We start from the raw sequence: 16,588 nt of genomic DNA on the forward strand, positions 1-16,588 counted from the left end.
ACAAGCATCTTGTTCAGTCATAGCTCTGCCATCGCCCTTTGTGTCAAGGCATTAGGCATCTGGCTTGTATCTAATATCATTGGCAGGTCTTTCTTAGTCACAGAAGCCAGGGCTCAGTTTGCAGTTAATGAATTTTTCTACTATGCCCTTGCGAGCTGGTCACACTATTTTCTTTCCTTACCAGCAGTCTTATGTGTAGAGAAGTTGGCTGCCCATTGTTCTCCAGGTACAGCTCAGGCAGAAGACAGTGAGGAGAGGGAGAATGGATATAGTTGAGTGGAGATCTGAGGCTGGATGTGACATAGCGGAGGCTTCAAAACCATACTAAATGAGGCAGAACTATATGTCACTGATGAAATGGCTAGCAACCTGCTATGAATGGGTGGTCATTTATGCAGGAAGTGTACAAATTTAAGACTAAAATCCTTTATTTTGCTGCTATCAGAGCTCAACACCTGGTGCTCATGTATTGTTTTTATCTGAGGGCTTGTCTACATCACAAAGTTGCAGCGCTGGTGAGGGGTTTACAGCGCTGCAACTTAGGAGGTGTACACATCTGCAGGGCATCACCAGCGCTGCAACTCCCTGTTTGCAGCGCTGGCCGTACTCCCGTTTTGTCTCGGGTGTAGAGGATCCAGCGCTGGTGATCCAGCGCTGGTAATCAAGTGTAGACACTTACCAGTGCTTTTCTTGACCTCCGTGGAATAAGCAGGTATCCCAGCATACCTGAGGAAGCCTCTGGTAATCAAGCAGGTCTCCTTCCCCGGTTTGCTCTCGCGTTCCCCGAACCCCAGTGCAAGCAGGTCTCCTTCCCTGCGGTTTGCAGGGGGGTTCGGGGAACGCGAGAGCAAACCGCGGCGAAGCTGGTCTCCTTCCCCGGTTTGCTCTCGCGTTCCCCGAACCCCCGAGCAAGCAGGTCTCCTTTCCTGCGGTTTGCAGGGGGTTCGGGGAACGCGAGAGCAAACCGCGGCGAAGCTGGTCTCCTTCCCCGGTTTGCTCTCGCGTTCCCTGAACCCCCCTTGAAGCCGCCCAACAGCGCTGCAGTGTGGCCACATCTAACACCACTTGCAGCGCTGGTTGCTGTAAGTGTGGCCACTCTGCAGCGCTGGCCCTATACAGCTGTACTAATACAGCTGTAACAACCAGCGCTTCAAAATTGTAGATGTAGACATACCCTGAATGAGTTAAAATGTACCATGAATCTGTAAACCGTTTTAATTACAACTTTTTTCTTTAATAGTTTGTTCAAAAGTGATTGTAATTTATTTAAAGGAAGCAGTTAAAGAAGGGAATGTGCATAATCCACTTATGTTCCATTTGTCATTTTAACTAAGGAGTAAATAGGAACAAAACAAAACTAGAGAAATCAAAAAGAGATTGTAAGGTGAGGGGTAAATGAAATGATGTGAAGGAAGCACAGACAGTATTAGAAACTGTTGTATGTTTGAAATAATGCTAACAAAATGTTCACGTACCACATGAGGCAATATTGCTATTAGTTAAGAACTGGAGCCTGAAAATCAGGACTGCTGGAGTCTATTCCTACATTTGCCTAGATTAACTTGTTGTCTGGGGTTCCTGATTTAACCTCTGTGCATCTCCATATACCCATGTAGAATTCAAGTACCATTAATCGTGTTATTTGATACTATCAGATTTGCATGATTTGGTCTTCCATAATTTGCATTTATTTGTGTTTAAGAGCTGCCCTTGCACCAAAGTGAGGATCTGGTATCATGCTTACTATTTTTTTCTTTTTAAAAATATTTTTACCCAGATGCACATATCTTCTGTGTTTGTTTTTCAAAGAGCCCTTGTCCCTTTCCTCTTCCCCAAAGAATTGTGGTTGGATTGAAAGTAGGTTGAATTGGCACAGTATGCTAAGTCTTACATTATCAGGAAAGACAGACGAAGAGAAGTTTTCAGCATAAGTTAACAGCAGCCTTTGCTGAAATAATGTGCTCTTCACATCAGCAGTTGAGTAGTCACTATGGAGTTATTTGGCTACGTGTCATTTTTCACATCTGTCAGCTAAATTAGAGATTCAAATGTAAAAGTAACACTTCCTGGAGAGGACTATGGGTCCAAAAGTCAACAAATAGAGTACAATAATATATGAATATATTTTTCCGCTTCTGTGTCAGATAAAATGTTGACCCAGTATTGTTCGTGATTTGTAAAAGGAAACTCCGGCCTTCTTCCTCAGAGCAGCAGTCATAAATTTGAAAAGATAATTGTTTCTCAATATGAATCAACTCAGAATATATAAGTAGTGCAATTTGGCATTATCTTTTAAAGCTGCATGCTCCTGAGATGTGCAAAATGGGAATATTTTCTCTTTTTTCCCAACACCTTACATGAGTGAACAAGACAGAACGGAGATGTGAGATTGAGTGGCAGCATTGGCCGTGGTTGCTTGCATGTTATCTGCATAAAGTGCATAGGAGTTCCTCAGACACGAGAGAGAATGAGGGTTGTGTAAGTAGCTCAATCTATAGCATGTAAACCTCTTTGCTTCCTCACAGGCATTATTCCTCACAGATTTTTCCATTTGATTTTAGTTATTCCAGTATATCAAGCATCTGACTAAAGCTCTAAACATAAAAGTATACATCCAAATAATCTCCTCCCATCAAACAATTATTTTCCTCAAACCACTGAACATCCCTAAGAACCTCCCTCCCACCATGTAAAAGCAACAAACTCTCCCTAGTTACCTAGTACTAACCTCTGGAAACCAACCAACCAACCAAAAACCCACCCCAAAACACAGGGCACTACAAGAGGAAGTATCAAAAAGAGATGAGTGTATCAGAGGCTGGGGTCACTGTTCCAACCACAGACAGGAATTGAGGCAGTGAATGGGCTGCGTTGTACACCTCTTGTCTGTCTGAAGATTGTGGCAAGTAGGGGCAACATCCCAGTGCCCTTGCAGTTAACTGCACAAATCCCAAGTTATTCAAGTTTTGTGTGTGATGGAAATGGTGAAATTACTTATAAAATGGGGGAAAATGTATATTTACCTTTTATCTTCTCCTGAATCCAGGAGAAGATAAAAGGTAAAACTTAAAAAGAAAAGAAAACAACCCAAACATTTGGGCAAAGACCATGATGTTTCAGAAAGAGTAAAAGAGTAAAAATAGGTTTGTAAGGGAAATGTTTTACAATGTTAACCATAGTAGTTGCTACTGAAATGGCTGCTATCTATCTATCTATCTATCTATCTATCTATCTATCTATCTATCTATCTATCTATCTATCTATCTATCTATCTATCTATCTATCTATCTATCTATCTATCTATCTATCTAATCTCTGTAGATTTAACTCATTTTAGGGGAAGAATTAAGGGTCAGGGCTTCAAAAAGCTCAGCATGTAATCTGGCCATAAATCAGGGCTTTTGAGCGGAGCCCTGAGCTGGAGCGCGGAGCAGGTTTTTGCCTGGAGCTGGAGTGGAGCTGGAGCACAGCTCCAAAGCCCTACCATAAATTACATAATGGTTGTTGCAGGGTGCTGGGCATTTGTGAAAATTTCACGCTTATTTAAGTGCTTAAATAGGAACCATGCTACTTTGAAAATCTGACCAACGTGTTACAGAATAACTGTACTTTTAGTCAAAGCTATTAAGATGTCAGTGCATTAGACAACTTCCAGTTTATGAAGTTACCACAAACAAACATTTAATTTATTATATAGCTAAAATACAGTATTTATTACAAACATGGGTCCAATCCTGAAAACAACCCTGAGTGTATAGAGCTTACGATCATGTCTAGTTATGTTGACCTCAGTTGCCTACTAAGCATAGTAAACACAAATCTGTAGTATTTACTGGATTGGGCCCAAAGATTACAGTCACCAAAGCATTTAATTGCTGAGATACTGTAAATAGTAAATGAACAATGATTAATTAATTGTACCTATACTCTTCATGTGTGGCCAGGTGCTTCAGTGTATTTAAACTGTTGCCTGTTTAAAGGATGAATGTAGATTTGGTATTACATTGCAATATGGTTTCTTTTTATAGTTGTCTTCTTAAATATCAGTGGGAAAGGGTTTTAAGAAGACACTTGAATTCTGTATTTGAAATGCAGGACTTGTAGGTTGACTGTGTTGTTAAAAATACACCACCATCAACACAACAACGCTCACATTCGCCTTATCATAGCACAGTTAAACTAGGCGAACTCTCCATGACTGGAGAAAGATGAAGAAGAGTCACCCTACAGTACTGTTGATATAACTACACGTAGGAATAGCTGATGTGACTTATTGAGGAATATTACTGCAGGAAATTACAAAATAACATTTCAATAGAGGATACAGATGTGCATACACAAACAGCTAACAAGTGAATGGCTTCTTAACCCATTAATATACAACTGTTCAGCACGTGTATCCAAGTTGTTGCAGTTTTTGGTTTTGAATCAGGTGAAACAATAATAAATACTAAGTCCCAAAAAAACTATTGTCAGAGAACTTCATGAAGTAAAAGTTAATGTTTTGTGCAGACCCATTCACTCTGCCAACTATGCTTGAAATATATGAATCAAGAACACATCACCCACTGGGGAACAGTCCAGGATACACTTCCTTTTGGAGTGTCCTGTGTTTGAATTTCATGCCCTATTTTGCATAAACTCATCATGCACTGAAAAACAGTCTTGGGTGTTATGCTCTAGTAATGAGAGTTTGGCTTTGATGTGTCGAAGTGCTTCTGAAGCAGTGCATAAGCTCATGCTCAAAGATTTAGAGTTGCTTGTAAAGGAAATGTAAAAATAGCATACAGGCAGAGCTTCCTCTTCATTTGTTTGACTGTCTCTTTCCCTGAAGGCTCCCATGTTCTGCTAGAAAAGTGTCAGAAGGGAGTTTTTCTCTTGTTTAGTGAGCTGTAGTAAACTTGCTGAATTAAATCTTTTCACCCAAAAACCTCATACACAAATATTGAAGTGTTTGAAACAAACAAACAACAGATCTAGGTTGTGCATTTGTGAATCAACCCCGAATAAGGGGCAGTTTGTAGCTGCACTGTCCCTGGAGGGATCCCTTGTGTCATTGTGCCTCCCCAGTTATACTGGATGAATAATTTGTTACAGTCCTTTTAAGAGTATAACCTACTTCTTCCCTACATCTCCTGCAGTCAGTCAGCACAGAGTTATGACTGCTTTCTCCCGGCCTATTCCCCACTCACTTGTCTCTGAGGGGAGCAAAGTCTCATGCACTCCTGTTGTTGTTTATTAGTGTTGCGGTAGTGCAAGTAGCCCCAGTCCTGGACCAGAGCCCTGTTGTGTTGAGCATTGTACACGCACAGAACAAAAAGATGGCCCCTGCCCCAAAGAGCTTACAATCCAAGTTAGCACCTAGAGCTAAAATCCAGCTAAGTCCAGTTGTGCAGTGTAGCCTATTGTGTGTATGATTTGCTGGGAGGAAGTATTCTGGAGAAGAAAGCTGAGAATCCTAAAAGATTCTTTAATTCCAGTTAAACAGAATATTCAGGTCCTCTGAAAAATAAGAATGAAGGACGGAGATAAGAAATACAGTGTGAAATACCATGTAATGGGCATTAAAGATAGGGCTATTGTAATCCATGAGTGTGGAGCCTCTTCTAAGATGTATTGTAGCTTCCTGCACAATGCTTTGAATAACCTACTGTCATATGACATATTGCAAAATCAGAAGATGTTGTGTGTGTATAGCCAGTACTGCTAACAAGAGCTAGTTGGAGAAGTTCTGATGTACAAATTCCAGTGAGAATTTTTTCATTTGTCTAAAGTGAAATATTTCACAGAGGTGGTATGATTTCAGCAAAGCTCTGATAGGAGCCTCATCCCAGGTAAGTGCCCTGAGCTGTAGAGTTAGTGTTTTCTCTCTCTCTCACTGTCTCATATTGAAGCTCCTCTACTTTGTATGTACAAATATTCATTGGGTCTGAGAGAGAGAGAGAGACTGACTCTCTAGCCTGGTGTTCACAGCTCTACTTGATTTGGAGCAGAAATTTGAACCTGGGTCTCCACATCTCAGGTGAGTGCCCTCACCATCTGACAGTTGGCTATTCTTGGGTGGGCATCTCTCTTTGACCTGAGAAACCTTCTCGACTAAAGCTTAATTGAAGCCAATGTTTTCATGAAAAGCTTTGGTTTCAATGCATCAGCATTTTCAGATGAAAGAAGTTTTGTCGAACATTTCTCAACCAGCCATACTTACTAGCTATGGAGTTTTTTTTAGCTGTAGTGTGTGCATTGAGTTGATAACTACTGTGTGTTTTAGCACATAGTTTTTCTCTCTAAACATTGCCTTGTTGTTCTGTTGTGGGTGATGAGGTCTTAATTTGCAGTTTTATCAGCAGGCTACTATACTAATTATTTGTGGAGGGTTATGTCCAACCAACGCCAGGTTCATAGAATGTGGCATTCCTAGAAATATGTTCCTCTGATATGCAAGGCTTAGCTTAATATGGACTAGCAATCAGGCCAATTCAGTCCTGGTGTAACTGGGTGCCGTTCTTATGGTTTCAGTGGAGTTGCAGGCATTTACATTGGGTCTCATTTGATTCAATTTTTCTGGAAAACGATAATTGCCAGCCTTACAGTCAACAGTCAGTGCTCAAAGTGGGAGAACTTATGCATGACAGAGCAAATCTTAACTGGTGGGCAGACCACAAGGTCGCCTTGTATTGCAGATGACTGGAGAATAATTCCACACATACTATCAAAGTAATTGTTCCACTTTCCCGTGTATTTTTCTCTTTCTTGATGTATGTTCTTGAGCACCCTCCTTAAAATGAAACTCCAAGAGTGTTTTCATTTTCTAGAGATGAGCCGGGACTTGCTTCCTGTCTGCTGCCAACTTCTTCAGGAGAAACATGTTAAAAATGAGTTGTCTTATGGCTCCCTCTTCTGGTCAGTTGGTGGAATAGCTGGAATGAATATTTTCTTTCTTGGTGGCTAAAAAACAGCCTTCTCATGGCAGTCTCCAGGATAACATCTAGTAAACATTTCATTCATGTCTAAATGCAGATTGAACCTGCTAGTTGTGGATTTAAAAATACTATTTTATTTTTACTCTGAAATCTATTTAAATTGTTTAAACTTACTCTTTATCAACAGCCATTCTCTCCATTCCCCTCCCTCCCTGACCCCCAAAAGTGCTAAAGACCTAATCTTGAGTGCTGCTGAGACCTTGGGAGTTGAGGGCATGAAGCACTTTGCAGGGCCAGATCCGGAGTGCTTACTATTTGTGGTGTATGATGCAAATTAAGCAGGAATTTATTACAGAATTGAAAAATAGAGTACAAAGTATAATATAATTTCTGTTCCACAACTAAACAAATATTTTCTGTTACCTTTTTCTGCAGGTCATAGAAACACTTTCAAAACTTTCTCGCACTTCTGTGGCATTAGCAACAGGAATAAGGTATGACATTGTGCTACTAAACTTCCATTTTATCATTTATAAACCAAGTACTGTAACATTTTCCATGATATACAATTAAAAGAATTATGATCTTAGTTGCACTGTTTTAGCTTTCTTTTTTCTGTGCTTCTAATTGTATCTAGAGGTCTGTTCTTGTCTAGAGTAGCATTACCAGTAGTTCTGACATTAAAACTCTACATGTTTAAATGAAATCCTTATGACATAACCCGCAAATCGAAGCTCCTTCATGCTGAATCTCCAGCATGCTAATTCACGCTACTGTGCAATGTGCAGTGAGATTTTACATTTTCCAGAATTAAGAGCTGAAGGTGCCTTCTTCCCTTCCCCTGTCATTGCCTGGAAATTTGCTTTTACCTTTTTTGTGGGTTTGTCTGTAATCTCTATATTTAGAAGCAAACAGCTATGTTAAGGAACAGCCATTTGTGCTGTTGTTGTATCTAAAGACCGATATCTATTTTTGAGTAAAACACTTGCTTCAAGAGTTTATAATTTGTCTGTTCAAATTCACTTTGGAATGGAAATAGCAGCGTAAGTCTCACTCACAGCTTTGTTTTAAACCATATTTGAAATATGTATTTGGCTCTTTATAAACAGTCGTAGATAAAACAAAAAATAAGTTATTAAAAGATTATTTCTTTTGCATGTAAGCAACTTAAAATTTGAAATTGATCAAATGGCTTGTCTATAATATATAGTCCAGTTGCTCTTAATATTTTGACAAAAATATTTGTTTTAAAACAATATAACTTGTGACAAATAACTTTTTCTAAGAAATTGTATTGGGTTTCTATTGATAACCTGCTGTATGTGTGTACTCAGTTATACAGCATAAAGGAATTGTTGTGCATGTTTTAAGTATGTTATAATGAGACTTCCTCACAAGGTATTTATTTATGTTGTGAACTAATACTCCTGCGTAGGGCTCAAAAATGGCACTTACCAGTGGTATTGAGGTGCTTTCTTTTACAATGTTTGGGGCCTAGCTCATTAGTTTAAGAAATATTAAATCTCTTTCAAATAATAATAAACATATTTACAAGAATTATGGCTGTGAAGATAACCTTCCAAATGTCAGCTGAATGTAAACCAAATTCAAGTGTTTTCCTGAGCCAGTAGGCAGCTCTCAGTGCCTCTGGTGCAGCTGACAGATTTCTCAAGCAGCAGCAGAGCAAAAATTTACAAGGTTCTACTCAATTTTCATTACTGCTCTTTGGAACCCTATGGGCAGTAGTTAAAATATCAAGAATATCAATTTCATGCTACTGCTTGGGAAATCTGTCAATGGCAACAAAGGCAAGCCTAGAGTTTTTAATGGCTGAGGAGGATCAGAAAAAGGAGAGTTTGGGAAAGAGACCTCCCTCCCCCCTCACAATAGCTGGGGAATAATGAATGAGGAAAAGAGACAGAAATCTCCATTTCCTTTCCAGCATCTTAGGAGGTGAGAGAGAGAGTATGGAGTTTCATGTTCATCTGATACCCGTGAGTCAGAGCTTGATACAAAGGACGGAGCCCTCAAACTCATGACATTCTGGTAGAAATCCTAGCATTAGGCACAACATTGCTGTGCTTCTCGCCAGCTCATTCCCATTTCAACGCCACTTTCAGGTAGGGCCCTCACCTCACATCCTTTTCTTTAATGCTCTAACTATAAACTTACGAACTACAGTATAGTTAAGCTCTGGAATAGGCTTCTAAGGGAGGCGGTGGACTCCCCATCTTTGTACGTTTTTAAAAACAAGTGGGACAAACACTTGATCCTGCCTCAGTGCAGGGATCTGGGCTTGATGACCTCTCAAGGTCCCTTCTTTGATTCTGTCTCTGTCTGGTTAGTAGGCCAGCTAATAAGTGCCTGGTGAATTTTCAATATTTATCTGCTACTGGTAGTCAACACATTCGGACAGTTTTCCTTCTCCCAATGTGCATTCCCATACCCACCTCACCTGACCTGTAAAACTGAAAGAGAATAGAGAAAAAGAAGGGAAAGCAAGAAATACAGGGCATCCCCTAAGGCAAAAGAAATTTCCTCCATTAAATCAGACATTATTAGGCACCTCGTGGATGATGACCTGTTGGACCCTTGTTGGACAAGTAACCAAGGATCTCTGAACCTTGAACTCTGTGGAGCCTACTAGGGCATTTTCTGCCTTTCCTTTCTACATGTTTGCTGAGGAGCACTAGGCCTTCCACATGGTGCTAAGGCAGAAGATGAACTGGTGAATGGCCAAAATTACAGAAACATAGTTTCTGGAGGGAAAATAACTATATAATAAGGGTCAAAGACTGCCTTATAATGTACACAGATGGCTCCCATAGATGTCAGTGATATGAACCTTCTGTTTACATAGCCCACTGCCTATTGTTTGAGCCCTGTAGCAACAGTGCAGGAAACAGATAGGTGAGAGCTCAGCTACTGTCCTGCCTCATTTTCTGCAAAGGTAGCAGGAGCAGCAGTGTTGTGCAGATTCCTTTTTACACTCTGTGTAAGTGTTTGCTGCGGGGGCACGGAGGATCTCACCGGCCCATGCACTATAGAACACTCTCCAGCCACAGGATTTTTTTCCTCCTTTTTCTTCAGGGCTTCACTTTTATGTCTTCAAACCAAAATTGTTGAACTTGTGTTATACAATCAACCATGTCCTTTCCTCCTGGGGGTCTTCTGCAAAGGCCTATCTGCTCCCTGTAGGATTGCACTTCACAGGACAGCTGCTTAGAGTCTGAGTGAACCCCGACTCCCTTCTCCATCTTAGCCTGCTCCCTACAGATTTATGCTCTACAGGCTGTCTTCCTCAGAATCATACAAATCAAACTGGGTTCTTTTCCTTGATCCAGGGACTCTTGCAGTTCTCAACTCAACTACTTGCTGGCTTTTATAAGGACTAGGTGATGTTCCAAGTTACCACCTGAACCCTGACCTCACAGCCTCAGCTGGAAGGCAGCTGATTAATCACAGGTGAGGCTGGGCCCAACTCCCCTAAAGGGCCAGCCACCCAGTGATTGATAGTAAGTTTCAAAGCCCCTCTGGTCTCCCCCTCCTAAAATTAGAATGGTATTTGGATACTCACACTTTGACAAACTAGGAGCCATAATTATACCTTCTCTCACCTTTCCACAGAGCCCACACTTTGACTTGGTCACTTTCAAGCTTTTCACATTCACCCACCCAAAATATCAGAAGTCAAGGCTTTAAAACACAAATGAACAAAAAATCCTTTGAAAATCATGGAATTTAGACTTAATTGAAAATATAGAGTGTTTAACATTTGCTTTTAAAATCTCTGATTTATATTCATGATTACATGTAACAGTTCCATCCTGCATGCGTGGCAATTTTTTTTAATTGTTAACTCCTGTAAACCACAATATCAAGGGAGAGAGAGACACACACAGATTGACAGACTTATTAATCCAAATTGAAATTTCAGCAGCATACCACCCAAACTGAACACCCAGACTGGTTCTGTCTTTGATTAATACTGTTATCTTTTGTCTTTATAGGCCATTCCCCACAGAAGAAAGTGTTGATGATGAAGATATCTACAAAGGCCTTCCTGATTTACTAGAGTATGTTGTAAATCTTCAAGCAGAATGAAAGCTTTTAGTTTTCTGATATGTAGCTATTATTTAAATGACGTGATGAAATACACTGTTATAAAATAAGTTATTTTATCTGATTGACCAAGGATTGGTTAGAAAGGAAGAATTAATTGTCCAGAAAAAGTGCCTTAGTTTAATGATTGATTTTCATACATATGAAAATAAGATGGTATTTCCTGAGGGGATCTGTTGATAAATTGAAGTATCAGTGCGCTCTCTAGAATTATTTGTTTGTATCATCAGAATGCTTACGTTAAATGACAGCCTCAGTGAATGCTTTTCCCTGATCCTGCAGATAATTATGTGTATATGTATTTTTATTAATGTAAGTCATCCCACAGTATCCAATGGAACTCGTCACTTGAGTAAATTGCCACATGCAGTTAAGGGTTTGCAGGATGCTTGCTATTTTGGGCAGAATACATTAACATACAAGGGAAAGTCAGAAGAAAAAGGGTTTATATTTTAGCCATCCTGCTGCTTCTGTTTGAGTAGCAAAGCAGGCTTTAACAGACCTTGACATTCTCTCACTTTACAATGACTAAAATCTTGTGAAAAATCCTTATGTTTCAGTTGTGACACACATAAATTTAGCAGTTGAAATTCCCGAGTCTAACAGTTTACAATGCAGAAAATCATACAGCTCTGCCAAAATTTGTGGCAATATTATTAAACACAAAATCTTAATACAAAGGGATTGAAATATGATTTCAGCAAGAACAAGAAGTTTGGTATTACATACAAAAGTTACCATTTAAGATTTATAGTTTTTTGCAATATGTGCATCAGCATTAAAAATATAGTTAATAAATATGCTTCTAAAAGAGAAATCTATTACAGTATTAGGTGCAATAGCCTCTATTTTGATGCACTGTTTTAGGATTCACATGAAAAAATTTACAGTGGATTTATTTTGGATTGGTTATTATGTCAGATAGCATGTACCATACATTGGATTGTAATAGTTAGATGCTCTCTAAAATATAGATAGGAAACAATTGGAAGAAGTGTGTATTTCTTAAGAAATATAAACAGTTTGAGAAAGCTGGGTTTTCCCCCTAACTAGTGAAATTTATTTTACAAGAATAATTCCACCTTAATGATCTCTCTCTGGGTCCAAATGCTGTTGGAGGAACTGACAGTCCCATTTAGTCCATGGGGATTCACTCATTTTAGGATAGATTTTAATTTGACCTGACGCTGAGGCTCATCTGTAACTTAGGTAGCAAGACCTCAGTGCTCCATTTTCTCCTTAAACCTTATTTCAAGTCTTATCATGGTTTGAAACTTAACTCTGTTTCTTCAAACTTGTGTTAATTTTAAAAGGTCAGATTTTAAATGTGTTGAGGTAAAAAAAAAAATCTTATTGATTGTATAGTCCCTTTGTGGTTTAGTTCAGTTTGAGTGTTCTTTTTCATTCATCTGTTTTAGATTTACTGTAAAAACCCAGACACTTGGTAAATTCTGTTTCCTAGTGTTGACTCTGTAATCCCTGTTCAATCCTTGATCCTTTATGTCATTGCTTTTCCTTTTTTTTCTTTTAGTGAAAGTGGTGGCGATGAGGATGAAGAGTTATATGATTGTGTCTATGGAGAAGATGAAGGTGGGGAAGTATATGAAGACTTAATGAAAGATGAAGCAGCACATCAACCTGTATGATTTCTATTTTTTGAGTGACTACAGATATATTCATAAAGAAATAGTGGCAGTGTGAAAGTTAAATTTTGCTAGCATTCATTAAATAACTTGTTAGCTGTTTTCGCTAACACTGTAAGTAATTTTTTTTAAATTTAGATACTTCAAATCTGCTTTGTTGTTATGGTTGAGTTCACATGTGTGTGCAGTGACCATGTAACATATGCAGTGGATCATAACTATCCTGCTATGAAATCCAACATTCTCTTATGGAGAAAGGGTCAAAGATTCACTCTGGTAATTCTTTCTGTGAAAGAAATACTAACACTATTTCAACAGTAAAAAGAGAACATTAGAAGAAATCGTTATTTATGTAAGATATTTATGTAAGATCCAGTTAGGTATGGATATTAAGATTTGTTAGCTTCTTGAGTTAAGACCATCTGAAAAAATACTCAAAAGAATGCTACTTAAAAAAAAAAAAAAGTGTTCCTCATATAATTTTGGCCATTTTGCAACATTAGTCATGAACTAGTTAAATAGAGAGCTAACATGTATATTGTACATATAGATATACAAGAGTGTCAGTTTTACAAAACTGCCATGAAAATTTACATGCCTATGCACAAAATTTACTCACTAGCCATTTTTAATGGACTGGTAATTGGGAGAGGAGTGATGTCAAAACCCGTTCTAATAACCTACTATTCATCTCTTTACAAGTATTCATTTGGCTTACCTGCAAAACTTTCGTGTGCTGTTGTGATGACACGCACTTTTTAAGGAAGCTGCGTGTTTTAAGGTGGAAGCTCACCATCTACATTTCCAGATCGAATTCCAGTGATATAATAACTTGTAGAAGTGAGAAAATGAAAAGGTCTGAAGGTTGTTTTATTGTGTTCAGCTGTTATGAAAGCAGCAAGTTGTAGGTATCTCATGCAGTTCATACAATGTGTTTTTGTTGTGATCCTGAGAATTTACCATTATGATATGAGAAGACTATTTCTTTGGAAAGATTTTTGACTTGTTTCAGTATGATTCATGTAGGTCTAGACTCTGCCAATTACTATGCATCTTAATGACAATTTAAGAGCATCATTACTTTTTCTAACACATTTTTATACTAAGCACATTTCACTTTTAAGGTACTGATGTGATGCAAGTTTCTGAAAGTAAAATAAGTGATGTGTAAAATATTGTGAAACTTGGGAGCTTCAGTTTGTAGTGGTTTGTTTTGTTTAGATTTGATCAGTTCCTGAGGTTTAAGTTTTGGTTTAACCTATACCAGAACTCAGTTAAAAGTACAAGTTTTGCATGATGTCAATATATAACCATAAATCAGATCAAGCAGCTCGGCTCAGTTGTTTGCTTGAAATGTATGTGAACTACAGTGGATCTTTCAATGATCTTAGTCTGAGTTTGCAATAGAACTCAGAACCATGTGAATTTCAGGTATTATTATGGATATTTCTCTCAGTCCTAGCAGTTGATGATGCCTCACATATTTCCCACTTTGCAAACTCTCTGTTTCTTTCTTGCCTATTATAAATGAAATACCATTGGGTATGCAGCTTTAGTGGACATAACAGGGAGAGTTTAGGAGGGAATGGCAGACATAGTGTGAATTTGCTTGTGGGAAGAAAAAATAATACTAAAGATCTAAAAATGTTTAATATTAATGTCCGAATTAAAAAGAACAGTAGATTAAAACATGCTGCATTATGTCCACATATTTTTATACCTGATATGGGAAGAATGGATGTATTATGTTTGTTTCATTGGCACTGTATATCTTTGTTGGATTTGATGGCTGTCTTAGTAGGCAATAATTTACTATTAGATTTGCAAATATGATGCACAGTAACATTACACATTGGCACAATTCTTTTGTTTGAGTCCTTTGAATGAAATTCACTAGCATAGGGAACTTAGAGGTGACTTGCAATTGCAAATCAATTTTAAAAGAATGAAACTGCTTTAGAAATATGTGTTTGGTGTTCTAAATAGTTAGAGAAGAACAAATATCAGTTTAAAACTATACCTTCCTTTTTTATTTGATGTACCTAAGTTTCCTGTACCAGCAGACTGCTGCCACAGAACAATTTTTTCAGTGTACTGAGCAAACTGTTGGGTTTTTTCCCAACCCTTTTTAGTCCCTTTGACCATTGTCATGACTTCCTGCATTCAAATTTCAAGATATTATAGCATCTGCTATAGATGGCAAATTGATGTGTTAAATAGTAACACTCACAAAAAGGGCCCGCTTGTGCAACCCTAATATGTGTTGTGTGAGCACCAACAGACCAGATCAGTCCTGTTGACTCGGGCTCTTCATTGGGGCTGCTCTCATGAATTAGTGCTCAGCAACATAAATAAGGGTTGCACAGTTGGGCCCAAGCTATACAAACCACTTTTGGAAATGTAATACATACATGTTTTATTTACAAAATAGCTCACAAAGAAGAGATTAAAGATAGACTCCAATCAAAATAATAATTTGAAACCCCAAAACTTGTTTAAAAGGAACTGACATGGGTAAAGTGTGACATTCCCTCTAATACAAACCTTTGATAGCTAGGAAATACCACATTTGGGGACAGCTCTTAATCATAACTTCATGTCCACACACCAGGTTTTCACTGACTGTGACAGACTCTGCATCCTCACAGAGAACTTCATTCTGCCTCAAACTGATAAGGAAATGCACCACACGCAGCATCTTCCCCACACTATCTAAATCTTTCCCACTAGGCTGAAAGAAATAGGTTTGAAGGAGGGATCTGCAGGAAGAGAATTAAGTGGTTTAGTGTGTGGGAGGGAGGAGGCAGATGTAGGGAACTACTTGAAAGAAGATGTGGAGTGATAGGCGGGGGAAAATACATAGGTAACATGAAGGGGTTGGGGAATAGTAGTGTGACTTTTATTGTCTGAGTGAGTGACATTGCTCTTTAGTAACTAGACTATGGAGTGGATGTAGACTTTCTACTATGATCAACAGCTACAGGAGTCTTCCTTTAGCTCAAGGGTTAGAGGCCAGTGTGGTGTTGTTTTTTTTTTAAGCTAAAGTCTCAGGGTTCTAGTCCTGACTTCCTCTGTGTGAAACAAATGTATCTAGTAATTGTCTTTGTCTGCTGCACATGGGTTCATTACGGTAGGCAATGAGCTGAGATACAGGCAGGGCAGCAGCTATGAAAATCCTTGGAGATGTGAATGAGGAGCTTGGATAGAATTTGGAAGGAAACAGAGAAAAGGTGGAAAGACTTTAGGGGAGACAAGTTACATTATTATTATTGTTTTATTATTTTTTGAGGTTTTTTTTGGGTGTGGAGAATCCAATCCTTACAATGACATGAATGATAAATGTCCATGCAGGAGCAATCCAGGAATTGTGTCCAGTCCCCAAGCTAGCCAACACCTGCCCAAATGTTTCTTTAGGAATCTTTTGAAACACATTCTTTCATATTTGTCTGTATCCTGGAAAAAGAACTCTGATGCCTTGGTATTCTGAACTCCAGCACATGCATTTTGTGCTCAGCCTTGATAAGTTCAATGTTGCATTGGGCCCATGATGTTCAAATCTAACATGACCATCAGCTTCTGCTCTGTGTGATACCCCAACTGCACTATATTGCTGATCGCACACCTTCAGGAAACTGAAGCAGGCCTGTTAGAGTGAGGCAATCCCAGAGTCTGGTAAAGAACAACAACAAAAAGACCTCAACATATAAAGATTTTAGGATAGAGCCCTAAGGACAGTAGCTGGATCTTGACTCAGAACAGATTATGAATATGGACCTAAATGCAAGGAAAAGGTAAAAGGAAAAATTATAAACAAACACGAAGAGTTAGATGCGAGCCCATTACTCTCAGCAGTTACTGGCGTGAGCGTCTCGTTGATTTTAACTACTATGAGTAACTGGTTTC

General features: G+C 38.7%; 1 protein-coding gene across 3 annotated transcripts in view; it reads left to right on the top strand.

Annotated features, from left to right (window-relative positions):
• Positions 1–16,588, top strand: part of VAV3 (vav guanine nucleotide exchange factor 3) — a 254,278-nt gene that overhangs the window by 83,476 nt on the left and 154,214 nt on the right. For all 3 annotated transcript variants that reach the window (XM_050962383.1, XM_050962385.1, XM_050962384.1), the window contains exons 3-5: positions 7,356–7,414; positions 10,931–10,996; positions 12,574–12,682. In XM_050962383.1, the coding sequence (XP_050818340.1) occupies positions 7,356–7,414; positions 10,931–10,996; positions 12,574–12,682 (234 nt within the window). The remainder of the gene's footprint in view (positions 1–7,355; positions 7,415–10,930; positions 10,997–12,573; positions 12,683–16,588) is intronic.

Source organism: Gopherus flavomarginatus, chromosome 7 (genome assembly GCF_025201925.1).
Source record: "Gopherus flavomarginatus isolate rGopFla2 chromosome 7, rGopFla2.mat.asm, whole genome shotgun sequence".
Classification (NCBI taxonomy): Eukaryota; Metazoa; Chordata; order Testudines; family Testudinidae; genus Gopherus; species Gopherus flavomarginatus.